We start from the raw sequence: 24,215 nt of genomic DNA, 5'->3' as shown, positions 1-24,215 counted from the left end.
CCTTATGAAATGATGGGAAAGGTATTACCAAAAATGCATTTTAAGAGCTATTTGTTCCAGAGAGCATTTACCATGCCGGCTAAAATGAAACATGTGCTGCCTTAGTAAGTACAGTCCAGATGCAGAATAGAGATTTAATACTGACCTATTAGCATCTGAATATAGTTATGCAGAACCTCAAAAACCTCCTATTAAATTTATGCCTTCTGAACCTCTGATTCACGTTAGACAAAGGCTGTAGAGGAAAGAATAATGAACAAATCTCTGTGGAATGGGAACAAAAGTTAAAAAAAATATGTTAAGTGGCACATGTACTTGGTATGCAGTTAGAAAAAGAAGGCAAGGTGCCGTGGTTTCACCAGTGTATGTCTCAGTACTTATGCACTGCCAACACATTCAGTGTATGAGTTGTGTTTGTTTAATGATTTGAATTCCTTAAGAAAGATTTGTATTTTATTTAATACATCTAAATTCTGTCCTCTTGAGGGCTTCAGGAAAAAATGAACTGCAAAGAGATAAATCATTAAACCTTTATATAAAACTGTTCATTAAAAACACTTTTTTTTTTTTTAATCTGAAATCTAGCTATCAGCCTGCCTTTCAGATATTCCAGTTGTGTGCTCTTCACAGGTCAGGAGGCACTGATCACTATGTTTGTGTTTACATGGCTCAATATTGAGTAAAACCCCCAGCATTACAAACCAAGCACTATAAACACATGCATAATTGGTAACCCATCAAAGAAAACACCAAACAATCTTGATCTAACAGAGCACATATTAATTGGTATCAAGAACTGATCCTTAATCCTAGTTGCCATCATTGTGTATTTGGTACTGTATGAGAGCACCTAACAGGCACTCTTCACTGGCTGAGAGATAATATCTGTATTTTTAAGTAAAGACCCAGAAATAAAAATGAAACACTAATAAAAACCTGTGGTTAGCACCAGACCCTCCAGAGTTATAAATAACAATAAAGTCAGTGCAATCATGCAGAATGATATGGATCATTTGGATACGGTGAATCCATCTGAGAGTTTAATGATTGTCAAATGCAGCCTCATATCAAACTGTAAGCCAGAATGAGGACTGTATCCCATGAAAGCCACAGAAATTAGAAAAGGCTCTCAGGATTATAGCTGATAAACCATGTTAACTCCCAGCATGGCTCTGGATCACATATTAAGGGGAATAAAAACATGAAAGTGATTTTATTTCTGGATGTCACACTGATGGTCTGCAATAACAGCATCACTTACAAGCCCATAAATCTTAAAAGCAGTGGATAAAAACATTAGGGAATGCAGGCAAAGGCCATAATAAGGGAGGACTGAAGAAAGAGCCTGAAAATCAAGACTGCTTAAACACTTTTATATTTGGCTTGAATTTATGTAACAAGATGAAAGGTCTCATCAAAATGAAATAAATACTGAAAACTTTAAATTTGCAAAGTCACAGAATGGCTGAGGATGACAGGGACCATTGGAATTTACTCATTCAGTCCCCAAGACCTGGTCCAGGTGCCTTGAGTACTTCCAAGGTCGGATATTCTACAACATCTCTAAGCAACAAATAAGGTGCCATATTTTACAGGACAAAATTCTTTGTTTGTCTCTATCCAAGCATTTTGAATTAGTTTTGAAATGCCAACTATTTATAAAAGGTATTTGGTACAATGGCAGTATCTGAAAACATATATTTTTTTACAAGAGAGAGAAATATTCAAAACAATAGTTCCATTTTCCTTGCTTGCATTTGCCTGTATATAAGAGCTATGAAAGCATTAGAGTTCCAACCTTATTCTTATTTAACCCCTTGGCTTTCCACTGGCTGTGTTTTCCACAATTCCACAATTCCAACTGGCATACTGGAAGCCAGACTGAGATCACAAGTATTTTCTCACGTAACATCAAAGCACTGAAAATTGGCAGTAACATTTGATCAGTGTTAATTTGTCCTGTGTTTAAATGAGACCCAGAAGTGCAAGGCTCTGCAACCAGTTACCTAACCCACAGAGAGCAACCTGTAGTTCTTATTTTCTGCAATAATTCAAAGCACTTGTTGCTTCTATTGACTTCAAAACAAAACGTATCTACTAATTAATTTTTACAGGGTTTTTTTAGAAGACTGTCTTCAACACATAAAAGGTATAACCGATGGCAACTATGTGACTTACAGTCTTAAAATTCATTTGACCTGTGACATTGTTCGGTATCTTTCCCTCTCTCTGAGGAACAAGGACCACACAAAACCAAGGATCATCTTCAAAATCTTGAACTGCTGTTGCTCACCTGTGCTTTTGCCAATTTCTTTTCCAATAGGTCACGCTCCTTTTCTGTTTGTTGGAGACGTTTATTAAGCTCCACAATGTCTCCCTTTAATGAAGCCAGGGCTGCTAAATGAAGCTGGAAGACAGAAAGGGAAGAAACAAATTAACCAATTCACAAGCCATTTAGCACTAGAGAAGGGATAGAATTATATGGCAGCTATAGTGATGCTGGATTTCTGTAGTAGTTAATAGGAACTTCAGTAGAACAAAGACTAAAAGAAATCCACATGCAACTAACAATTTAACAAATAGTTTTTTAACATGGAATTTTTCTTTCCAGGCAGAACACACATTCCTTCACTATATCCTTTAAAAGGGTAAATACAATGAGGAGTAATTCAGCTAGGAATGTGTAGATTAGTTCTCACACTACTTCATTAAGACGTAGCCTGAGTCTTGTGCTGTAAAACCTTACATTAAATGTTGACTAGGATTTGCATTATAGAATAAGGCGTACCACATTTTGATGCCTTTAGACATACAGAGGTTATCAGTTTGGTGAAAGTGGATAGCTCCATGCAAAGGATCTGGTTTTATTTTGCAACTAGTGCTTACTCCATTACAAACGACTCTTCTGCAGTTGTTACTCTCCTCAATCCCACGCCAGAGAGTTTCAGTGATTCTTATCTACTAACCCACATATGAAGAACCTGAACATTTTTTCTTTCTGCAGCAGATCCGTTTGATGAAAGATACTTTCTACACTTAGCTGATAGCATGTAGAAATATGTATCAGGCTAGGATAACTCACAACACTGAAATTAGGTTAGCTAATTAAGAACAGTTCTTAAAAGAATTTTAATTGTTCGCACTCTCTTCTTGTCCTTAAATACCCCATTCATCGTTTCACCAATAGCACCAGCCAGAATTCAGCACAAAGTATTGACAACTACAACTTGAAAGTCCAGGAAGGAGCACTAGCCACTAGCCCTGAAGTCTTTCTTTGTAGTTGTAAAGAAACACCTTTAAGTTATACTAGGTATGAAAACAGAAGTGACCTTTCACACCAGACCAAGCAAGACAGCAAACACTGCTCTGCTGCCAAGATTCAGGCAGAAATACAAACTCTGCTTGTAATCCTCCACCCACTTTCAGTCCCTCTGATATTCTATTCAGCAGGTCAAAAAGCAATTTTTCTTGTTTTATTTACAATGAATCAGTAATTGAGTGCTATTTTGTTATAAATTCTACCTTTATAATACTGGAAGCTAGCAAAACCATAGCTGTTTTCCCATGCTGATGTGTGAAAGCAGCTGCCTGACAGCAGAGAGACCAGAACATTTGGCAACTGGCTCTTCACATACAGTATTCCCATTGTTAATGAAAAAAACTCTGCTTCCAAGACATGAAAGATAATTTTAGAAAGATATTTGGATGTGAATTCTGCCTTTTTAAATGCTGTGTAACTAGTTATTCCCTTGATCCTCACTTGTTAGTTGACAGGGCTTTTATTATGTCAGCTACAAAAACACCTTACATACATGCAGTTATTTATTTCAGTACAAATATACACATGCACAATTATATACTGCAGAACATTTAAGATTCTCAAGGCAGCCTCATTTTTCATGTAAAAACTCAGTAACTCAGGCTTGCTATGGGCATATCCTACACAGCTTCTATAAAATATGTACACTGAAACCTCTTAATAAACCCAGAAACATCCTGAATACTGTAAAGTATTTTTGGCCTTCAGAAGAAGGAAACTATGTACTGATTCTACAGTGTGGAGAAAAAAGATCCAGACCAATTGTACCAATCTGTTCATAACTTTCTTCCATTTTTCAGGAAACCTAGTGAATTTTTAAGCCATTCTTTTACCTTATTCCCATAACAGAGTAGAATTGTTGCAATGAAGCTCACAAGTTTGTTCATCAGAATGCACATCCTTCACCACAGCTTTCAAATACTACATGAAAAACGGCTACAATTCTCCAAATTGAATAAAAAAATGCTACATAGTCAAGTATCATTCCCTTTCATACCCTGTAATTAAATGATCACCAGCAGTTGTTTTAATTAAATACAAGACTAATAATGACCATACACATAGCCTTGTAATATAAAAGGACACTATTAAATTGAAAATCTCAATGAAAAGCAACTTGTTCTCTGAACAGCGGAACTAATGAGGCAGACTTCCAATGGATTTGTCTTTGTCCTCTTCACCCTCTGCAGTCAGCTCAGCTGTTCTTCATGTCCCCTAGCACAATGCAAGCTGAGTAAGAAACAATATGAATTGTGCCTGGTTTTACAGCAACCCTGCTGCCTGGCCTAGCAGCCCCTGCCAAACATGAGTATCCAATATGTGAGTTACATCCACCTCTGTGCTCAGTATAGCATCTCTCTTCTCCAAGTAAACAAAGGATGGCTTTATTAACGACAAGGAAGGCTTGCTGCATTTTTTACCATCCAAAACTACTCTTTCATTAATTGGACTGTTTCAGTTTCCAAGGCTAACAAAAAAAAAAAAAAAAAACAAAAAAACCCCAAACCAAACCCCAAACCAAAAAACAACAAAACCCAAAACAAAACAAAAACAAAACAAAAAAAAACCCTAAAAAAACCAAACAAAAAAAAAAAAACCCAAACAACATAGTGAAAGGGCAGACTAGGCAAAAATAAGCTAGCATAAATAATAGAGGAGGTCTGCTTGTGATACTCTAGTTTGATGCCTCCAGCTAATACTAAATACATAAGTTTAACACAGACAGTGTAACTGTATATTCACAGCAGAGTCAAGATCTCCTCTCCAATTCATTAAAAAGGTGAGGAGAGGACTGTTACAAACCATTGCTGCACTTTCCCTTAAGGTGTGAGTGCTCCCACAGGCCATGCTTCCCAGTGTGCTTGTTTATCACAAGGCAGGCAGGAACTGGAACATGATCTTTGGATGTTGCTGTAACTCAGAAAAGGAAAAACAACTGAGCAAAGAGCTACAGTCTATGCAGAAGTATTCTGGGCGGGGGAAAAATAAAGTTCATGTTTAGAAATCAAGTTTGATAATCCAAACTATTAAAGTGGGAAAGACTCAATTTAAAAATCTCAACCAGTAAATCAACCACAATTATAACTCTGCAGCACTGAACCACTATAGGATTGTGACAACTGAGAAAGAGCGAACAGGGGTAGGTAGCCACGCAGCATGCTATTTTTTTCCTCTCCTCAGCAAACAATGACAGATAAGGCAGAGTCATAATGACTAACACTCATACCATGTATTAATAGTTCAAGGTGGGCTGCCTCTTAGCAATACAAGATTTTGAAACAGATCAAAAACTCAGCAGTGTACAAAATTAATACAGACAGCACAAAGATTTCTACTCGTACAAGACACTGGCCTGAACCTTTAAGCAACAGACTGCAGAGAGACCGACTTCATATAGAGAAAACAGTCAACTGACAAAGCCTGTGCTGTTAAAAAACTTTATACTGATCCAATACATCTACTCGACTTCCATCAAGGAAAAAACACTGTTGTGATGCTGAGGCACCTAAACTGTCCAACAGGACATACTGGGTCAACAGGCGAAAGCAAAGATAAAAATGGTCAGATAAGTCAACCAATTTGCTTCTCTACCATCATCCAAGGAAGAAAATATATTAGATGCATAGAATAAATAAAAAATTCATTACCTATCTTAGCTTAGAAGGTACAATTTCCTTGAGCTTTTATTGCAGTAACAACAGCATTGCTGCTTACTGAAAAATACACACCACATGCTATACCCAATATATCCTGTCAGGTTTCAATATATTAGATATATAGTAACAATTACTTATTATTGTTAAGATATTACTAATATAAGGTAACAAACCATATAATATGCCTTTGTTAAAATGCAAACCAATGTAAAGCTAAGTTTTGAAAGATACTATAATTATAAAAACATAAGAACAAGTTTAGGAAAAACAACTTCCTAACCTCTGATCAAGCCTCCTTTATGAATGCAGTTTCTTCCTCATTATCCACCTGCTTCCACAAGCATTTCATACAATACTGCAGACATGATATGTGATGCCTATTTTGCATTGTGCTTTGAAGACTGGTTTTGGTGCTGTGAAATATTTTATGCAGGAATTAGGAACATTTGTGGGCAGTCAGATTCCTGAACAATTTTGTGGGAAAGAAATACAGAAGTAGATGGGATAATAAGATGAACTGAATGCCAAGGAAGCAGGTGACTACTTTACTGTTGTACACACTGCTAGACGTGCTCTGATGCCAAGAAAAAACCAAGAGAAAAATCACAAAGGACAATGAATGAGGGTGTTGAAAAAATGATAAGGTTAAAGCCCTGAAAAGCACTAAAATTACTATTACACTCAGCATTTTTCCAAGACGTTGTGAAATATGATCCTTACCACTAAATCTGATCCACATTTTTCATTCCCACAGCCTGGAACCAAACTAATTAAAACATATTGCTAAAACCAGTTGTACTGACTGCACATGTTTGCTATTTTCAACAGAGAAATTACAAAAAGCACCTATGCACGTAATTCTCTGTGAAATCCAAGTACTAATCTTATCTTTTTCCTCATTTCCTGTATTCCTTAGCTACAGTACAACTGCACACCAGTTTGGGAACCGATGTTCAGAAAGGTAACTTCTGACATAACCAGGGAGCCATAAAATCATACCAAACTATATACCAATACAATGCAGCCAAACACCAAAAGCCCAGTTTATTCATTCTCTGTGTGTCCTCTGTGGCTGACCAGTAAAGCCCTGCTATGGGAGAAGGATCAAAGATGGGTCAGGGTATGTGTACATGAAGCTCAGGAAGAATGTGGCTGGATGGGACTGAGCACAGCTGTTGCATAAAAAGCTGACTTGATCTCAACACCAAGAGGACCTGAGGGTCGGTTTTGATTTTGATAAACAACTATCAACAGCTGAAAAAATGAGCTGGTGTGCATTTCTTCCCAAGCTCATTAAGAGTGTCAACGTCTCTGTGTTAGCCAGGCCAGTGTGGGGCATTATACATGGCTCAGCCCAAAATAAAAACTATAAAACCATAATCAGCTGACAGAATTTCAAAGAGAGTGATGACCTTGAGCCAGTTTCAATTCACACATTTACACCTGGCAAGGCCAGGGATGCCCAGGGTGGTACTGGTGATTACATTAGAGAGAGGCTGGGAACCAGAGAGGCTGGGCTGTGATTGAGCTGTGCACTGCAATTGCTCCCCTCTGCTGTGTTTGATTTGTATCTGTATTGTGCTCTCATTGTGTTTTGTGACATGATGCTAAAACAGAAATCCTGTGTACCATAACTATCTTCAAATAAGTAAATCTGATGTTAAACATCACACCTTCCACATGTGGACTGTCTAAAAGAACCTGGTCAGAGAGTACTAGACTCTGCCATTCTCTCCTCTTTTTTATTTCCCACTAGCATTTTGCATAGTTTAGTGCAAATAATCCACAACATGGGCATTTTCTGTGTATTGCAACTACTTAGTTTCATGACAGGCACTATACATAAAAACATCTGATTAAATACTAGGAATGTCGTCTCTTCTCTGAAAACATTCCAATTCTTTTGTTATCAAATTACACTGGACACTATGCTGGCTTTGAAAACCCAAGCTGCTTTTTAACATGAGAGATGATAGGTGTAGAGGACAACATGGAAAATACAAGTTAGAACTCCAGCTAACAGCACAGAAAGGGCAAAACACCAAATGTCTATCCATTGTATTTTCTGACACCTTTCTTCTTCAAGGGAAGGAGGGATTTCAGTCAAGGAATGAAAAGGTTGGTGATGTAAGTTCATAGTGAAAAACACATCTGAAGACAGAACAATAAAACCTTCAGCAATCTCAGGGCTGTGGTTGTGCTGTGAATTGCTAACTTTCATAAATGGCAGTACAGATCATTATCAGGGCTGGTCCAGGGAAAGCACAGACAAGGCTGGCACTTACCTGCTGAGATGAATGAGAAACTTTCATGCTAAGGCATGGTAGATATACTGAAGACATGTGAACAAGGTACAGAGGAAAAAAATTACACAGAACAGTAAGTGTGAAAAAATCACAGCACTGCTTCACACAACCAGAAAAAAACCCAAACAAAAAGAAACAAAAGTCAAGTCAAAGCTTAAAAATCCTTCTAAGAGAGAAGTTAAAAGATATGAAACGCATGCTATAGACATTTGTTACAGATAAAACTCCAAGGCATTGTCAAGTTTACATTTCATCAGGAGCACAGATCAGCACTACTTGCAAACAACATTTATTTAAAGTGATTGCTCTATAAATGTGTGGCTACTCTCAACCATTTTTCTTCTCTGTCCTACACAATTTTCATGCCACCTTTTCTTAGCCACGGCCCATAAAATGTGCATTTTTTATGGTCCACATGATGAAATAAATGTAATCAAACTCAGTTTCTGTAAATTTACTGACAAAATGGAAGGGAAAAACACAAAAGAATAACCATATCCCAGAAGCAGTGATATGACAGATCAATATTCCCCACACATTTTCAGCCGTATGATCTCTAGAGCACAGCCCTGAAATATCACAGTCAACAGCCCTGTAAGTACCTACCCAAGGCAAAGTCAAAATTACTAAAAAAAGTGGTACCACTGAATTGCTGGATTTACCTACAAATATGCCCTAAAAGTTTATGTCTGAAACTACTGTTACATGCTAATAAAAAGTATATATATTTTCAAAGTGACATACAAAATGGACATTTTGTGACTGTGCAACTGAGGCAACTATTGTTATAGTAAACATTAGACAGTTACTTCATAGGCTTGTGCAATACTAAACAAATAATATGCCAACACTTGCCAGGATGGAGCCATTCAAATTCTAGAAAAACAAAGACCAAATTTTTGTAAGACACAGTTTTAATATGAAAAATCTGCAGAAGATGTTTTCAATCTGTTTGTATTATTTATAAACAATTTCAACTGAATTTGCTTGGTTTTTTTCTTATCTGAAAAATAACATTTGCAGGCACTTGTGAATATTTCAAACTATTTCTTAAAACAAACCAAAAAACTACTCCAATTAAATCAAAGCTAAAATTGTTCCATAAAGAAAATACAAGAAAGACTGCAGAAGAAGTAAATGCTATTCTAGTGAGCAGGATCAGTTTTAAAACGTATTAAAGGAAAAAACAAAGAATGTAATCATGGAAGATTTTCCCTTGAAAAATTAATCTGGCAATTCACACTTGATGAATGGACCCTGGTGCAAATTGCATTTCCAAGTATGCCCGAGGCCTAGACTAATGGCTCTACATCTATTAAAACAGATGTTTACAATATCATTGAAAAGAAAATTTTAGGTGACATGAGAAGAAAAAGCAAATACTGAGACCTAAAAATAACAAAAGGAGACTAACACTTGAATCTGGGACTGCAGAAACAACTACATGCTGGCCAAGTTCACTCGTTTGGGATTCTTAAGAATCTTCCCTGTGGCACTGCAGGGCAGCACACATGTCCAACCCAATGCCTCAGAACTGGCATCTACACTGTGCAGGAAAGGTCAGCCTTGCTTTTACCTTCCAGAGGAGGAACCTGCAGTTATTTCCACTCCCAGTGAGGGAGCAGAACAACAGTAATGCAGGGTATGAAAATGGGTTTCTGGGGAGACTAAGCTTACAACAAAATACTGTATACATTTTTCATCACACTGCCTGCAATCACAGCCTTTAACTAAAAAGAAAAATAATAATAAATTACTACAAAATTATGAGTTAGGAAGGGTCGTAGCTAGGTCCTTCATCCAGTCTTAGAAGGGTTTTATCCTCCTTCAGTGAACTCATTCAGCATTCTTACTTGTCTTACACTTGCTCTCAACATTATTTAAGTAAGGCAAATTATCTCTTTATCACTGCACCAATGGAAAGAGGAACAGACTTATTTTTTCCTATCTCCTCTTCTGCCCAACATCCCCAGATAAAATTAATAGAGGAGAAAAACAGCAAGGTTCATTGCTGGTCCTTTTCCCTTGAAATCTCAGAATGCCAAACTCCTTTTCTCTGTTCCTTTCCAGTTCCTTGAATTGACAGGCACACTATTTTCCTCTCAGGAACAAAATTAGTGGAAAACTAATCCCAAGAATGCACCTCACTCAATCCTTTGCATTTAGCATTATGGTGACTCACAGTACAGTGCTGGCTGCAACATTACAGACAGGGTGTAAGCTCGTCCACACTGGGTTCTTTACCAAGAGTTCTGCCATTTTTTGTAACAACTGAACTTGCTCCTTCAGCCTCAGCTTTTTCTGACAATAATACAGATCTTTCAAAACACACATCACATTCAAGAACCACTCAAACATTAGATATACTTGTTATGCTAATTTAATAATAATTTACTAAAGCATTTAATGGTTCTTGAGTTCTTTCCAAAAACTATCTCAAAATAACTTCTGATTTTGAAAGATAGGACTGTGGAATAGCAAGAAAACTACTTACAATGATACTAAGGATCTCTGTCTCTATAATGACCCATGTGATCTCCTGTCACCATAAACATAGAGAAATAACATCTCTATTCCCAGGTCAAATCCGCATTTTGTTTCTACCATAAGCAATAAAAAAAAAAACCAAAAAAAAAAAACCAAAAACAACTCAACCCAGAAAACAAACAAAAAAATCCACCAAATCCTCTAGGATGTCCAATTGAAACTCACAGAAAGAAAACATCTCTCCAGCTTTCCTTAGTCAGCTTATACCCTAAAGAGCTTTACATTAGAATGTCCATTATGTAACTTCCAAAAGTACAGTTCTAAAATGATTTTTAGAAGCAGCTAATCAGCTTTGGAGCTCCCAGATGTGACAGCAAAATTCCCTGGATGCACATGTACTTGCTTAATGAAAGACACTCAGTACAGCTCTTAATTATTTCACCTTCCCAAGGTTAGCTGCACCTCTGAGACCTTCATATCTTCTTCCCTGCTCCTTTAAGCTCCGGCCAACAGCCACTCCCTCTTCCCTCTTCTGACTGCCCAGCTCACATTGAAGCAGTGGTTTTTAAAATGCTTTTAGAAAGAAAACATATTATAAGGGTAACAGGGTTTTAAGTATCAACCACATTTACACTCCTGGCTGCAAACCTCAGACTAGTCCATGCTATATTCCTGGGTCATTGTCTCACTATTGCATGTCAATTCTTAGCACAAACAACTGTTTCCTAGACCAGAACTTGCCATTTTAGGCAGAAGTCAGTTCTTTTGCCCAGTAATCTTCACAAGCCAACCAAAATTGGATGCACAACTTCTCCATGGACAGTTAAGTTTCTTCAGACTTACTACAAATCCAAGGCAGGAAAATTACTTAAGCTACTGTAACTTCAGTTGGTGCAAGAAGTTTCTAGCTCCATGCCATAAACCTTTGTGCGAGTCATCTTTGAGTATTTCTCTAATAAGAAATACCCAGTACATTCTGGCATTTTCAATCACAAGTCTTGCATTTTTCACTGCCTCCTCTTTCTTATTACCTGGTCAATATACGGGGGGAAAGCTGACTAATTTTACTGAAAGCTTTGCAAGTAGATGGCAAACTGCAGGAGCAGTTAGCATTACTTCCTGTTGAGGTTTTCCACTGCACTGGATGTCAGAATTCAATTTATAACTTTAACAAATTGGATACAAAACAATTACTGTTGCAAAATACAGCCTGATAAGGCTCTGTGATGAATCATCTCCAAGAGTGAGTATGTTACAAGGAAGTGAGAATGTCAACAATTACAACAACACTGCTAGAGGAGTTTATTTACAACAGAAAACGCTAAAAAATGTATCTGCTTATCTGGATTTCAGTACATCAATACTTTTTTTTTATACTTGTGTAAAGATTCTTAAAGAAAGTATGCTGAATAAAGAAAAGGCTCAAGCACATCTGCTATGTTCTAGCCTAACAAACTGCTGCCCCTTTCTAAAAACAGTTCATAGCCCTACTTAACTAAGTTCTTGCTCTCTATGGCATAACTCTTTTGATAGAAATCTCTTACTGAAAAATAAAATTCCACTTTAAGCCCCTTCTTCTATCTGGAAAAACACAACTTGCATTACTGAAACTCACTAGAGGTGTTTTTTGTTTGTTTTTTTTGTTTGTTTGTTTGTTTGGTTGTTTTTTTTTTCCTGCAAGATAAAAGCAGTGTCAGAGAAACAAGAAACTGAAAATGCACTCCACCACCTTTCATCCTCCAATTGATACCAGTTATTTGAATGTTCAGATCTAGTGCTAGCCACCAGAAAACCTTATGCAATATTTCTGCATGATGCCTCAAACTCCTTTCTGATAGCAACTACCTTTGGAATGAAGCAAACAGTACAAAGATATGCTGCTCATGAACCAGAGCTGTTCAAAAAAACTAGACTGCATGAATACATTTTTCTTTTCCAGTGATACAGCTTACACTTAAAGCAATAGAACCTCCAGTGCACAAACTAAGAAGGTGAAAATAAACATTGATAAATGTTTATTATCAATTGCACTAACACAGATAAATCTGCACAGCTGGCAGACCTCATCTTACTTACTGAATAAGTATTTGTACAGGTAATTTTTTTTGTATTTCAGTAACACCTGGATATATGACTCCATTCAGGAGAAATATTTTTTTGTCATGCACTAGACTAATAACCCAACATGGTATCTCTGTCTGTAGCTTCAGGCACAGCATCTTGTTCCAAACGGCTTCATACTTTTTCAGCAATTTATTTAGCAGGCTTCTCCCAATATAAAATCAAGTAGCTGTAAAATTTGCAGAGAATCAAGAGTCTGTCGCATGAAAAAACCAAGTCAGATCATTTGAGTCAACTGGTGACAGCAATTTGTTAAGATGGGATCAAAAATAATTCAGAGGCACAGACAGTAATTATGAACCTGAAGCCACTCCAAGTGTTCATGAATACAATGGTTAGAATTTCAGCCCAGTTCAAAACTCTGTCTGCAAAACTTGTGGGAAGAAAAAGGTGTCTGGAAAACCCTGGTACAAGATTATATGTTTTTCTCTTTACCTCTCTTCCCACAATGAAATAATTTTCTTTCTTTTTTACTGTAAGTTCAGATACAGAGGCTTGGAAGATGAACTTCAGTTTTTCTTCAAGGGAGGATGTCTCTAGTATCTTTTTCAACTGGTATAAAAAATATTCTCTTGTTCCTCAAGAAGTGTACATCAATTTTCTTAAATGTCAAAAACTTCCGCAAATGAAAAGCCATTTTCTAACCCACTATTTCATATTTGGGTTAAGACTACTAATGTTATATTAATTTTTCTCTGCAATTTATCTAAAAAAGAATAAATGTGAAGATTCAAATGTGTCTACCAGACAATCTTCACTTGTATATAGACACACTCAAAATTTAATTGCACTTACTGAAATTACAGATGCTTATAATTACAAACTTGAAAGTTTCAGTCACACAAAATACCAGCAATTGCTCTAACATTTTGAGATTAATTTACATAGTATTCCCAATATTATGTGTCTGTCTCTACCAAGCCCAAGGCGGATTCACTCCTTATCTTGGACTCTGAATGCCAAATTCAACCCTGTATTTCACCCACGCAATCCTATTAAATAAACAGGAGTTGCATAATGAGTCCACAGTATGGACTCAAATAAGTGCACATGCCCTGAGACTGTTGTTCTCTCCTTAAGTATAATTTTCTTTGCTTTAAATCATCAAATAATAACATTAAAAAATTACTAATTCTCTAAGGAAGTCAGGACAGCACAGAAACATGCTTCTACAGTATTTTGACAAAATACATTTTTTATGTTTATATCACACAAATGCATGCCTACACGTGCACATATGAAAAAGTCAAATCAGGGGTCATGACAAGACAAAATTAATAATTTAAAGGCTTTGTATGTGTCACACATCCCACTTAACACTTCAAATGTCTGCATCCTTTTTATGACCACTTTCACTAACATTCACCCATACAAAAAGACTCACTGCAAGCATGACATAAAAAGCTTTCAAGCAGTAACTGGCACAGCTGTAAATCTACATAAGGCTCTACAAATAAATCTTGTGCTCTCTGCTGCCGATATAGAAACATTAATCTTAAGAGGAACACAAAGCAGCACCTCCTTATCTGTTTAAAGTAGGGCAAACATTTTACTCATTTTAATTGTCCTGACAGAAAAGGATCAACACTCCATTATTCCATCAAACACATGGCTTATTTTTCACCCCTGAACAGCATGTAAGTCAAAAAATTTGCTGATTCCAAAGTTGTAAAGCTATTCTGCATTAATTCTTCATAAAAATCGTACCTCATTCATACAGCATTCTTGTTTGAATATTTATACAGCATGTGGCATATTACTCATACAGTAATCTAGCAGAATGAAAGTGGAAGTTACTTTTTTTCATTTTTCATGGCTTTACCATCTGTTTAACAGAATACTTCACAGTTCAGGTGAAGAGTTACATTGGTGCATTTTTTTTCCATTCAATTTCATTTACATTCCCAACAATTGTTTCTTTGGGCTCTAAAATCTTGACATATCAAGAAATATTATCATTAATGTAATTTAAAGAATAAAACAGTGATCACTCTAATGTAACTGAAGAAACATCAGTGAAAAAAAAAAAAAAAATCAGTTCTTCCATCTTAAAGTAGATTCCTGTGTCAAAAAGCGTATCAGACCAGACCAGAGGCTGACAGTCCAGCATCCTCTGAGAGTGGCAAATCAGAGAGAAGTTGAAGAAAACACATAAGAACTATCTTTACACATTTGTAAAGCTTCTCTGGTATTGCTTTGCACATTCTGCACCTCATGGATAACTTTTGTCCCTTTTGATCTCCTTCATATCACTCGTGAATTTATAATGCTCTCTCAAAACATATACCCCTTTTTCTTCCTTATCGTCTGAGGCTAACATAACCTAATCTATTTAACAGGACAACCTCTTCCACTTTTGATCCTCTCTGTTGCCTTTCTTGGGACTGCTTTGGTTTTACAGTTCTGGTGCTTGACACATCACAGCCCTGTGGGACAGTGCCTGGCTGTACAGCTGGCCACGCTGATTTTTTTACTGTCAGCAACCTCAAACTACGCATATATTACATCACTGACTTCCACTACATTAACAATCTAGCCTGCACTTAAGCAATCCTTGTGTTCTCAAGTATTTCTCCTGGGTATATTCCATGGTTCTCTGTGCTGAGAATTTCAAAGTTGTCTGTCCTCTACACCACCCCTATCTCAGATAACTGTATCAGTTGCAAGGAAAAACACAGGTCTTCAGGAGAAAGCAGTGGGAAGGGTATTAGCAGTTCCCCCTCCATGAAGCGGGCAGGCTCTTTCTTCAGCTAAAGCATTTCTGGGGGTTTATTGTGTATGAATGCTGGTAACAGCTGCTGATATGCAAGCAGCAACACAAGACATGTCTACACACCCAACGGGTACAAGAAAGAAGGCAACTTACAAGTGACATCATGGTATGTAGCAGAGATGGCAATTACCCAAATTATTCGTATTCTACAGAACTGTAGAACAACTTGACTCTTGGGTAACTTGACTCTTGAGTGGCTGATTTCAGTGAATGAAACTCCTACTTTCATATTCATATTTTGACAAATACCATCAGAAACATGCACTTATGGTGAAGCACTGCCACATACATTCATCCCCAGCAACATCCCCACACCTTCCATCAGAGCCCACTAGCTCAGCTAAGTGTATATTTTCAATATGCTGTTTCAATATTCAAGCTATACTTACACTCTGCCATGATGACTTAGTTGTAAGCCTTGATGTTCACTGGGGGAGGTCAAGGGCTCACAGGTGGCTGCACCCGATCCTCCAGTCTTCAATTCCAACTCTTCTCCACTCCTGCCTGTTGTGATTTCTCCTCTCTCCAGGATCTCGACATAAGATACTTTTAGATATTCTCTTCTTTCTGGATTGTTTATTCCCTTCCCCACATACCATTCTTCTCCTGTTCCCTCCCTTCACCGAAGCTGCCAGCAACTCGCCGTGCAGCCTAGAGCCTGCAGTGCAGCAGCTGTTTCCATTCAGCCCTGGGGTCCCTCCGAGGATGGAATTAGCCCCTCATTAACCCTCTCCCTCCTGCTGTTATGCATCGATGCAGCTATTTAACTAAGTGCGGGGAGCAATTAGTACCCTCTCTGTTTGCAGTCACCATTCCTGCCTCTTTCAGCTGCAATGCTGAGTATGCAGCAGCTAAAGCCCTAGAACATAACAGCTCAAAGACTCTTTCTAGAAATTAAGGTCGGTAAACAGATATTTTAAAAGAGACTGTGTGACAGGGATCAGATTTACAACAGCAAGGGTCAAGTTTTAATACATGTTATTGCTTGAAAAAAGGCAGCCATTTTACAAAGCAGTCTGTTATTTATTGATGGTTTTGTGTTTGATTTGTTGAGGGATTTTTTAACCTGCTCAAAATAGTGGAATTCTTTATGATATTTCTTTGTTGAAATACACCTAACTGCACCATGTGCCAGAGTATTTGGGAATACATACTGAAAAACAAACTTTTAAAATCCTGTTGAGATAAAACAGCTTTTTAAAAGAAGTAGCAGCTGTAGAAAATTAACACCGGTTGTTTTCTATTTTTACACTGCAGTAAGAAGGTGAGTGTTCCTCCTCCGCCCAGTCATAGTCCCCAGCTGTCTCAGTCCATTTTCAAGTATTTTGTCCTAAACAAGAAGGTATTGATGGCTTTCTTTCACAGACAGCTACTTGCCTCAGGCATCTCATCCAACTCTCAGGTTGAATTTCTCATTAGATGGACCCAGACTTCAATTTACACAAAACTCTTATTACAAAGAGCCAAGCTCGAAACAAGTTGCACAGCGCTCACTTAAGTACAGGCAGCAAAGCTGGAAGTGGCTACTTAGGAAGAAGCAGCAATGCCTGCAAACCTGACCCTGATCAGTCGAACACATTCTTCTTCCTGCACTCCCCAGACTCCTGGGAACAGCCACAGAAGAGTGTTCAGTGCTTGATACGAGGCTCGCTGTCCTAGCAACAGAACTTCCCCATCACTATTTTGTTTACTCTTCCTCTAAACTCACCAGAGGCCCTACTACTTCCATGCTGGAGGAAATCTGACTGCAGGACCTGGGACTCACAACACAAACCCTTGACACCACACAGCTGATTCTGTAACGTATGTTTAACTGTTTATTTAAATGTTTACTCCTTAAGCGAATCTAGGACTGAGTTTGGGGCTCTTCTAGCTACCCAGATGTTATAATTTCTGAGGAGGTTAGGGCTGGGGAATAAGCAAACAAGCAGTTTTCCTCTGAAGGAAGAATCCCTCCCTACCTCATGACCTGAAATTATTGCTCCAGACACAGTTCAATGTCACCCACTGAGCATTATCTCCAAGCACTATGCAAAATACTCTTTGCAGTCTCAACAACTGGAAGGGTAAAAGAACTACAGACGCAGCCATGAATTTGCTCTTTCTTGAGTCATACAATGGGACATCTTCCTGCCAATTTGACTGTGCTAACATCACTGTAAAGCACTCTAATCATCAGGAATCCAAATGTCCACTAAAACAAAGAGGAAAAAATAAAATCGGACCTGACCCAGAAAATGAGGGAAAGTAATTTATTTTCTTGTCTTGTTCTAAGATTCCAGAACCAGAAAGTGTATCTGAAAGCCTGTGCCAATCTGAATAAAAACATACTGATATACACTGTATATTTCAGAGTAAAAAGGTGTTCCAAGACATGCTTTGAAAGAACTAAATCTGGTCAGAGGACAGAAAGTTTATACAAAATACATTACATGAAACCACCACAGTGGAGACAAAAGAAGACTCAGTCCTACTGTTCCTTTCCACTTCAATGAAATTGTAATCACAAACATATAATTGCATGCATAATGTGGTTTAGCTGTCTAGGATATGTAAATTTCAGTTTTTATTTTTCATAGTCCTAACATACCATATATCCACATCCAGTCAAATTTAAGTGCAGGTATTTCTTGAAGGAAAGTATGTGAAAAGCAGGAAGGGAAGAAATGTTTCCTGAGATTGTGTGCACCAGCTATATGAGATTCTCACATTTATCTTTTCAAATAACTCCAGTAGAGTATTTCTGTAAATGTAATTTGTAGTGCTCTTTAATCCTGTTACCAAGATTTCCCATTTGCCCAATCTCAACAGAGAACCAGAGAAATTTATAACCTGCTTCTCTAAGCTCTGATCATGCACAGTTCATGCACACTCAAAAACATCCATTCGAGTTCCATTTATAAATGTATAATGAGACTGAAACACTCCCCACTGCACTAGCAGAATATTACACCATCTTTTCAGGTGCTGTGGGTCAAAACTGGATTTGTATTAACCTGGTTAAGATATTTTGCTGAGGTCAGTTCCACTGCCCAGCAAAGCATGACATTCAGAGTAAGTCTGCAAGACTGCAACATGAGGGATACCAAAGGGCACCCTTATCTTTCTAATCTTTCTCCCAATCCATATTCAGATGAGAATAAATTCCAGTTTAGGCTGCTATTAGAAAACAGAGCAGGAATGCTCATGTCTTGTGACTAGCCAAGTTTTTGAGCCACAGTGGTCCAAAGTCTCTGTCAGTAAGAGGTTTGTATCACTGATTTTGCAGCCCTCCTTGCAATTATTTCTACCTGAAGCTCAGAGCTGGTTGTATCATTCAGTGCTACACACCAGCCATACTATGGAATCATTAATTCTGCCCTCCCTTTCTTTTCATACCATACCAGGCTGTGTACCTAGAGACACATGCAGTTGTAGGGCTTACATATGCTTCCCTTGTAGCTACCCCCAACTTCTCCCAAATGTTGTAATGCAAACTGTGGGGACTTGGTCAGTAAATGATGCTGTGAATTAGACAACCCTGCTTCGAACTAATATACTTGAGTTCCCTGAGATTTGAGTTAGTTGCTTTTCTTAAGTAAGGGCATTAAGGGCTTTTCTAATTAATAGTAAATGTTCCATTACATTACAAAATCAGAAAACAAGACAGAGATCTGGAAAAGAATTCAAGGACAGTATAAACCAGATGTCTCTAGGCAAGACCATTACACTTAAACATAAACATCTCTCTGCACAACTCACACACATTTTTGCAGCATTACCAACTCAACAGTTCCAGTGCTATTCCATATCTCAGAACTACACAGTGCAGGAGATACAAATGCAGCACAGTCAGCCAAGGGAAAATCGGGGTTTGTTTTACATACTCAGCTATGTGACTATCAATGGACAAGTCTGAATTGCCAACAAAAATTATGGAAACTGTGAGAATTAACCATTCTGTCTGCTCAACCCACTTCTCAGCTACAGGCAGAATGAAGGCAGATGGGAACACCCCAGCCCTTCAAAATCCCAACAGGCCTTACACATTTTAGCTTAATTTTATCCAAGCTGATTTTGGGTTTCTAATCCTTACACATGGGATGGAGCTGTTTCTCCCACCAGTCTGAATCATCCACTTTGAAACTATTACATCTTCCTCCTCCATGCTCCCCACAGATAATCAGAAGATGAGACTCTTCCATGCCTATTGTAACACAATACTACTATGCCATTTCAAACAATTAAGAAAACTATTACATGGGCAGGGATTTAAAAAAGAGATCTCAATCACCTTTTACTGAAGTCTCTCACCCAGCTAAAAACAAAGTAACATCATGGCTTAAAAGAATTAGGTTACTTACAGAATTAGTCTAAAACAAACCAAAGAATCCCCCCCCCCCCAACAAAAACAAAACCCAAATTATTTCATACTCTTAGAGTCCAAATAACACCAACAATAGCAGAACATTGAGAAATTCCTGTAGTACATAGAAAGTAAGATTTGGGAGGCTTATTACTATCAACTCTTCTGAATTAAAGCCTAAAAACATCATACACTACTGGTTAAGGATCCCTGAGATTTCCTAGGCAGAGTGAGAATGTAAAACTACTAATACTGTAAAAATCTTGGAGTGAAAAGTAAGGTACCATATAAACACTTGACAGAAGTGGGCAGTATTTCTTTCCAGAGACAACAATAAATGGGATTGATTTTTTTTTTCAGATATCAGACAGAAAATAGCAGATCTGGCATTGGAATCCAGTTGTTTCATTTCCCAGAGCACAGGTCCTATCACCCAACCATCCTGACCCCAATGAATTTTATGAACATATTTTGGTATGCACACCATAAGGTTAACTCTGCTTACCATCCTATTCTATGCGCATGAATTATACAGTACAGTAGTAACATTAAAAAACAGTCATTTTAGAAACTAATAAAACTCTGAAATATTTTTTTTAAATCAAAAGTGAGGTGACAGTGCTAGTTTTCTGGTGACAAATAATTAATTTTTTAGATTAGGACAACAGGCATTAGAAAGCTTGTTTTGAAACAATAATTGAGAAGACTAATTTCATTCACATAAAACCACAAATGCACTAGTGATTTTATCTCTGTGAAGCAAAACCACAGAGAGAATGAAAGAAAAGCTTTTATTGTTGTACTGCAATGAATAGGGAAACGATTTTTTTACCCATTGTAGACATTAAAACTTAGTAACGCTGTTTTGGAAAATGCATAGTAGGTGTTAAAGTCAAGATATTTCAATCTGTCTTCACTGAACAGAGGAACTAGAAGAGCTTATGCAGCCCCCACCAGACACCAACAAAAAAAATGCTTTCTAGATCACCACTCCACATCTTAAAATATTTTAATGCAGCAGATATAAGGCAGAAGAGAAAATTAACTAAAAAAGAACAGAGATATATAAAACCTACACTGAGCACTAGTGTCCAGAACTATACATAAAAGAGAGTTGTACATTATTTATAGTTAAGAAAGCAGGACCTCAGATGGGAATTGAAATATTAGATTATATTATTTTAGTTGCAACTTATTCACATTTCATGGAAGCCATGCCCTGCAGTCATTTCAGAACACCCTGTTTTCTTTTATAAATTAATCATAGTAATGTGCCCTGCTGTCAGACATCATGGAAATACCAGCCCAGCTGACAAACAGAATTCTTATCCTCATTTTCAAAGGTGACCAAATCAGTTCTTTACAAAGGATCTATCAGCTGATAAAGATACATCTGTCAGTGTACATGAGTTATGTTTGGAAATGCAACCTATATTTTAAAACCCACAAAGATAGAGCTAATCCAATATACCTAACCTTGTGTAACCAGGGAAGCAAACCCAGAGACATGAAGGATCAGGAGTGGTGAATCTGAAAGATGTGGAATGGTGTAAGGCTGATGACTGCTCTAGAAACATGAAATGACTCAGGCTGGATGGTTGATCTCTAGCACAATCTTGTGCTCACAGTAGAGTCAATGCTGCTTAGGACTTTTTGCACAGCTGGGTCTTGAAAACCTCCATGGAAGGAGACTGGATGTGGTAACTACAAAATATATCCCATTTAAGTAAAAGCTTCAAGTGTCTCAGGAATAATTAATTTCAAATTTAATCAACTTACAGTCAGACATACACAATGACACCATAAAGTAAGCAAAAATGCCATTAAACTGTGAAGAGGCATCAGCTGGTGAGGCCCACCTTACCTAACTTCAATACCTATAAAAGGGAACTAAATTGGACTAATGACATCTGCAAGTAAGAGTAAACAGGCTGGTGCTGGAAAGATCAGTGAAGAATGAGAAACAGTACATAAGTTTTACAAAGACAGTATGAAAATTGAAGTGATTTTGGTAGAAGGCCAGATAGCACAAAATGGGATGATAATGCACCAATAGTGAGTTATGGTGCAGCTGGGCCCTGACGGAGGCATAGAGGGAAAATGAAGCAGCAGGAGAAGAAACTGTGCATTTATGGAAGGAGTCATGTTTGAGAGCAAATAAGATGACAGGCCATGTCTGCAACTCAGGTAAGAAGTCATGTGGAAAAATCCACTAAATCCTAAAACATGGAATTATCAAGCAGAGAATGAGATACTGAGGGATCAGAAAAGTACAATAAGCAGCACAAAGCCACTGACCTGACTGCTTTGCATGATTATCTACCTACTCTCAAGTGCTATTGCCATCACTACAGATTTGCACACTTGTGAGACATATGAAGTTGAGATTATTAATCTGGGTAAGTGGCAAGGAGCAGGAGCTGCTACTTCCAAGGTGTGCACCCAATATGGAAATGCATTTTGGGTAACAAGAACTTTAATACAGGACAGTAAGAAAGGAAAGTATATTATGATTTTTTTTTCTGAGTATATGATTGTGTTCAGTTCAACAATCTCCCAAGAGACATCTCTGAGTTTCCACAATCTAAGACATGCTGAAGAGTTCCAAAAGGCTCTGAAATACTACACAATAAACAAAGAAATACATAAGGCACACCAAGACAAGAGTGTTAGGGCCAAAATAAAGAGAAATAACATGAAATGAGAAATAACATCCTGCTCTAACAGCAACAGACAAGCAAATAATCTCTGCATCACTAGTGTTCTTTGAAAACCTTAATCCTGTTCTTGCATTAAGTCCTCTTCATCTCTTGCCTTTAGAACATAAAGGTGTATTTGAAATAGAAGAAAGGAAAACAAGAAAGTCCAACACAAAGCAAAGCATGGAATTATTTGTTCCCTAAAATCCTTAAAAAACAACTTAAATTTAGAACAAAGCAAACTTCTCAGCACAACTTGATTTCTATCAAGACAACTTCATTATTGTATTACTACCTCTTATACAAAAATTAAGAGCTTCTCTTCAAAAGTATCTCTGACAAGGATAAAAGAATTGTGCCTGAATTCTTTAGAAGAGTCACACTCGTCATAAATGACCAACACCACAGGAAAGCCTGTAAATCCATTAACTGGATAGCCTAGCACAGTTTTGATTGGCATTCTTAGAATCTTGCTTTAGGTTGGCATTATTCTGGCACACCATGGGAGACACCCTCTAAATGCCTGCCCTTCTATCCTGTCCCCACCCTGCTGTGGGGAAGGAGGTGAGCAACCAGCTGGGGAGTGGCTGCCAGAGGGGGTCAACCCACAGCAGTGCCCTACACTACTGAGCAGCACAGCACATTCCCAGGTGAGAGAATCTGTATGACTTACAGCACTCTGGCCCTCCCCCTTCTTTCAAATACACTCTGAAGACTAATTTCATGTCAGTATGTGATTGCAGCAACAATAACAAAAGGCACAAAGGAGTAAGTAGGAACAGGAAGCAATGAAGTCTAGTTGTTGGTCTGCGTTTTTTTTTACCTATCTAAATGTAAGAACTGAAAATATGTGATAATCAAGCATGTCAAAATGAACTTTCCAAAACCTAAGTGAGATGTTATGTAACTCAGTGAAGTACAGAAAAACATTCTGTGCCAGAGGAGGAAACCTCAACAATCATCTAAAAATAGTTTGTAAAAAATGAGGGAGTTCACTTCCAAATGAGTAATTGTGACTTTGCTGCTTTCAAGCTCGCTGTAATCCAGCTGAGCAAGAAAGAGATTTGTCTTTGCAGGTCTGCTAACACACAACTAATTTCAGAGAGAAAAGCAATTGCAAAAGCATCAGATATCAGCCTGTTCCTTTATTCTATAATGGCCAGAACACAAAATGACTTATGAGTATAGCACACAGGTCATACTGTAGCTTTTCAGAATTCATCTGAAGTCAGTTTTACCTTATCCCAAATACTCTTTACATCACAGAGAAAACTGACAATTTCTCCCAGATTCTTTACAATTAAACCTCTGTTTTTTATGGGAGCTCTAATGAAGAAAAAACACTAACGAAGGGCAAAAACAAAAGCAAAGCTAACTGTCAAACCACAGAGGAAGCCAAGCAAAGTCCACTTCGGATGCAAGCCTTGGAGACCATATGAGCACAAACCTTAGTTCTTGATCAAGCCTGAACTGTCCTGAATCAGTGGAAAAAATCCCCAGAGCAAAGA

General features: G+C 37.7%; 1 protein-coding gene across 6 annotated transcripts in view; it reads right to left on the bottom strand.

The window, feature by feature from the left end:
- The window catches only part of MCC (MCC regulator of WNT signaling pathway), a 180,902-nt gene that overhangs the window by 61,739 nt on the left and 94,948 nt on the right, over positions 1–24,215 (bottom strand). For 5 of the 6 annotated variants that reach the window (XM_068176000.1, XM_068176001.1, XM_068176002.1 and 2 more), the window contains one exon: positions 2,294–2,407. In XM_068176000.1, coding sequence (XP_068032101.1) covers positions 2,294–2,407 — 114 coding nt within the window. Of the gene's footprint in view, positions 1–2,293; positions 2,408–16,259; positions 16,378–24,215 lie in introns of those variants that run through there. The other variant, XM_068176006.1, reaches the window with a different exon arrangement.

This window comes from Anomalospiza imberbis, chromosome Z (genome assembly GCF_031753505.1).
Source record: "Anomalospiza imberbis isolate Cuckoo-Finch-1a 21T00152 chromosome Z, ASM3175350v1, whole genome shotgun sequence".
NCBI classification, from domain to species: domain Eukaryota; kingdom Metazoa; phylum Chordata; class Aves; order Passeriformes; family Viduidae; genus Anomalospiza; species Anomalospiza imberbis.
Note: the sequence above shows the minus strand (reverse complement) of the source record. Positions and strands in the feature narration are given on the sequence as shown.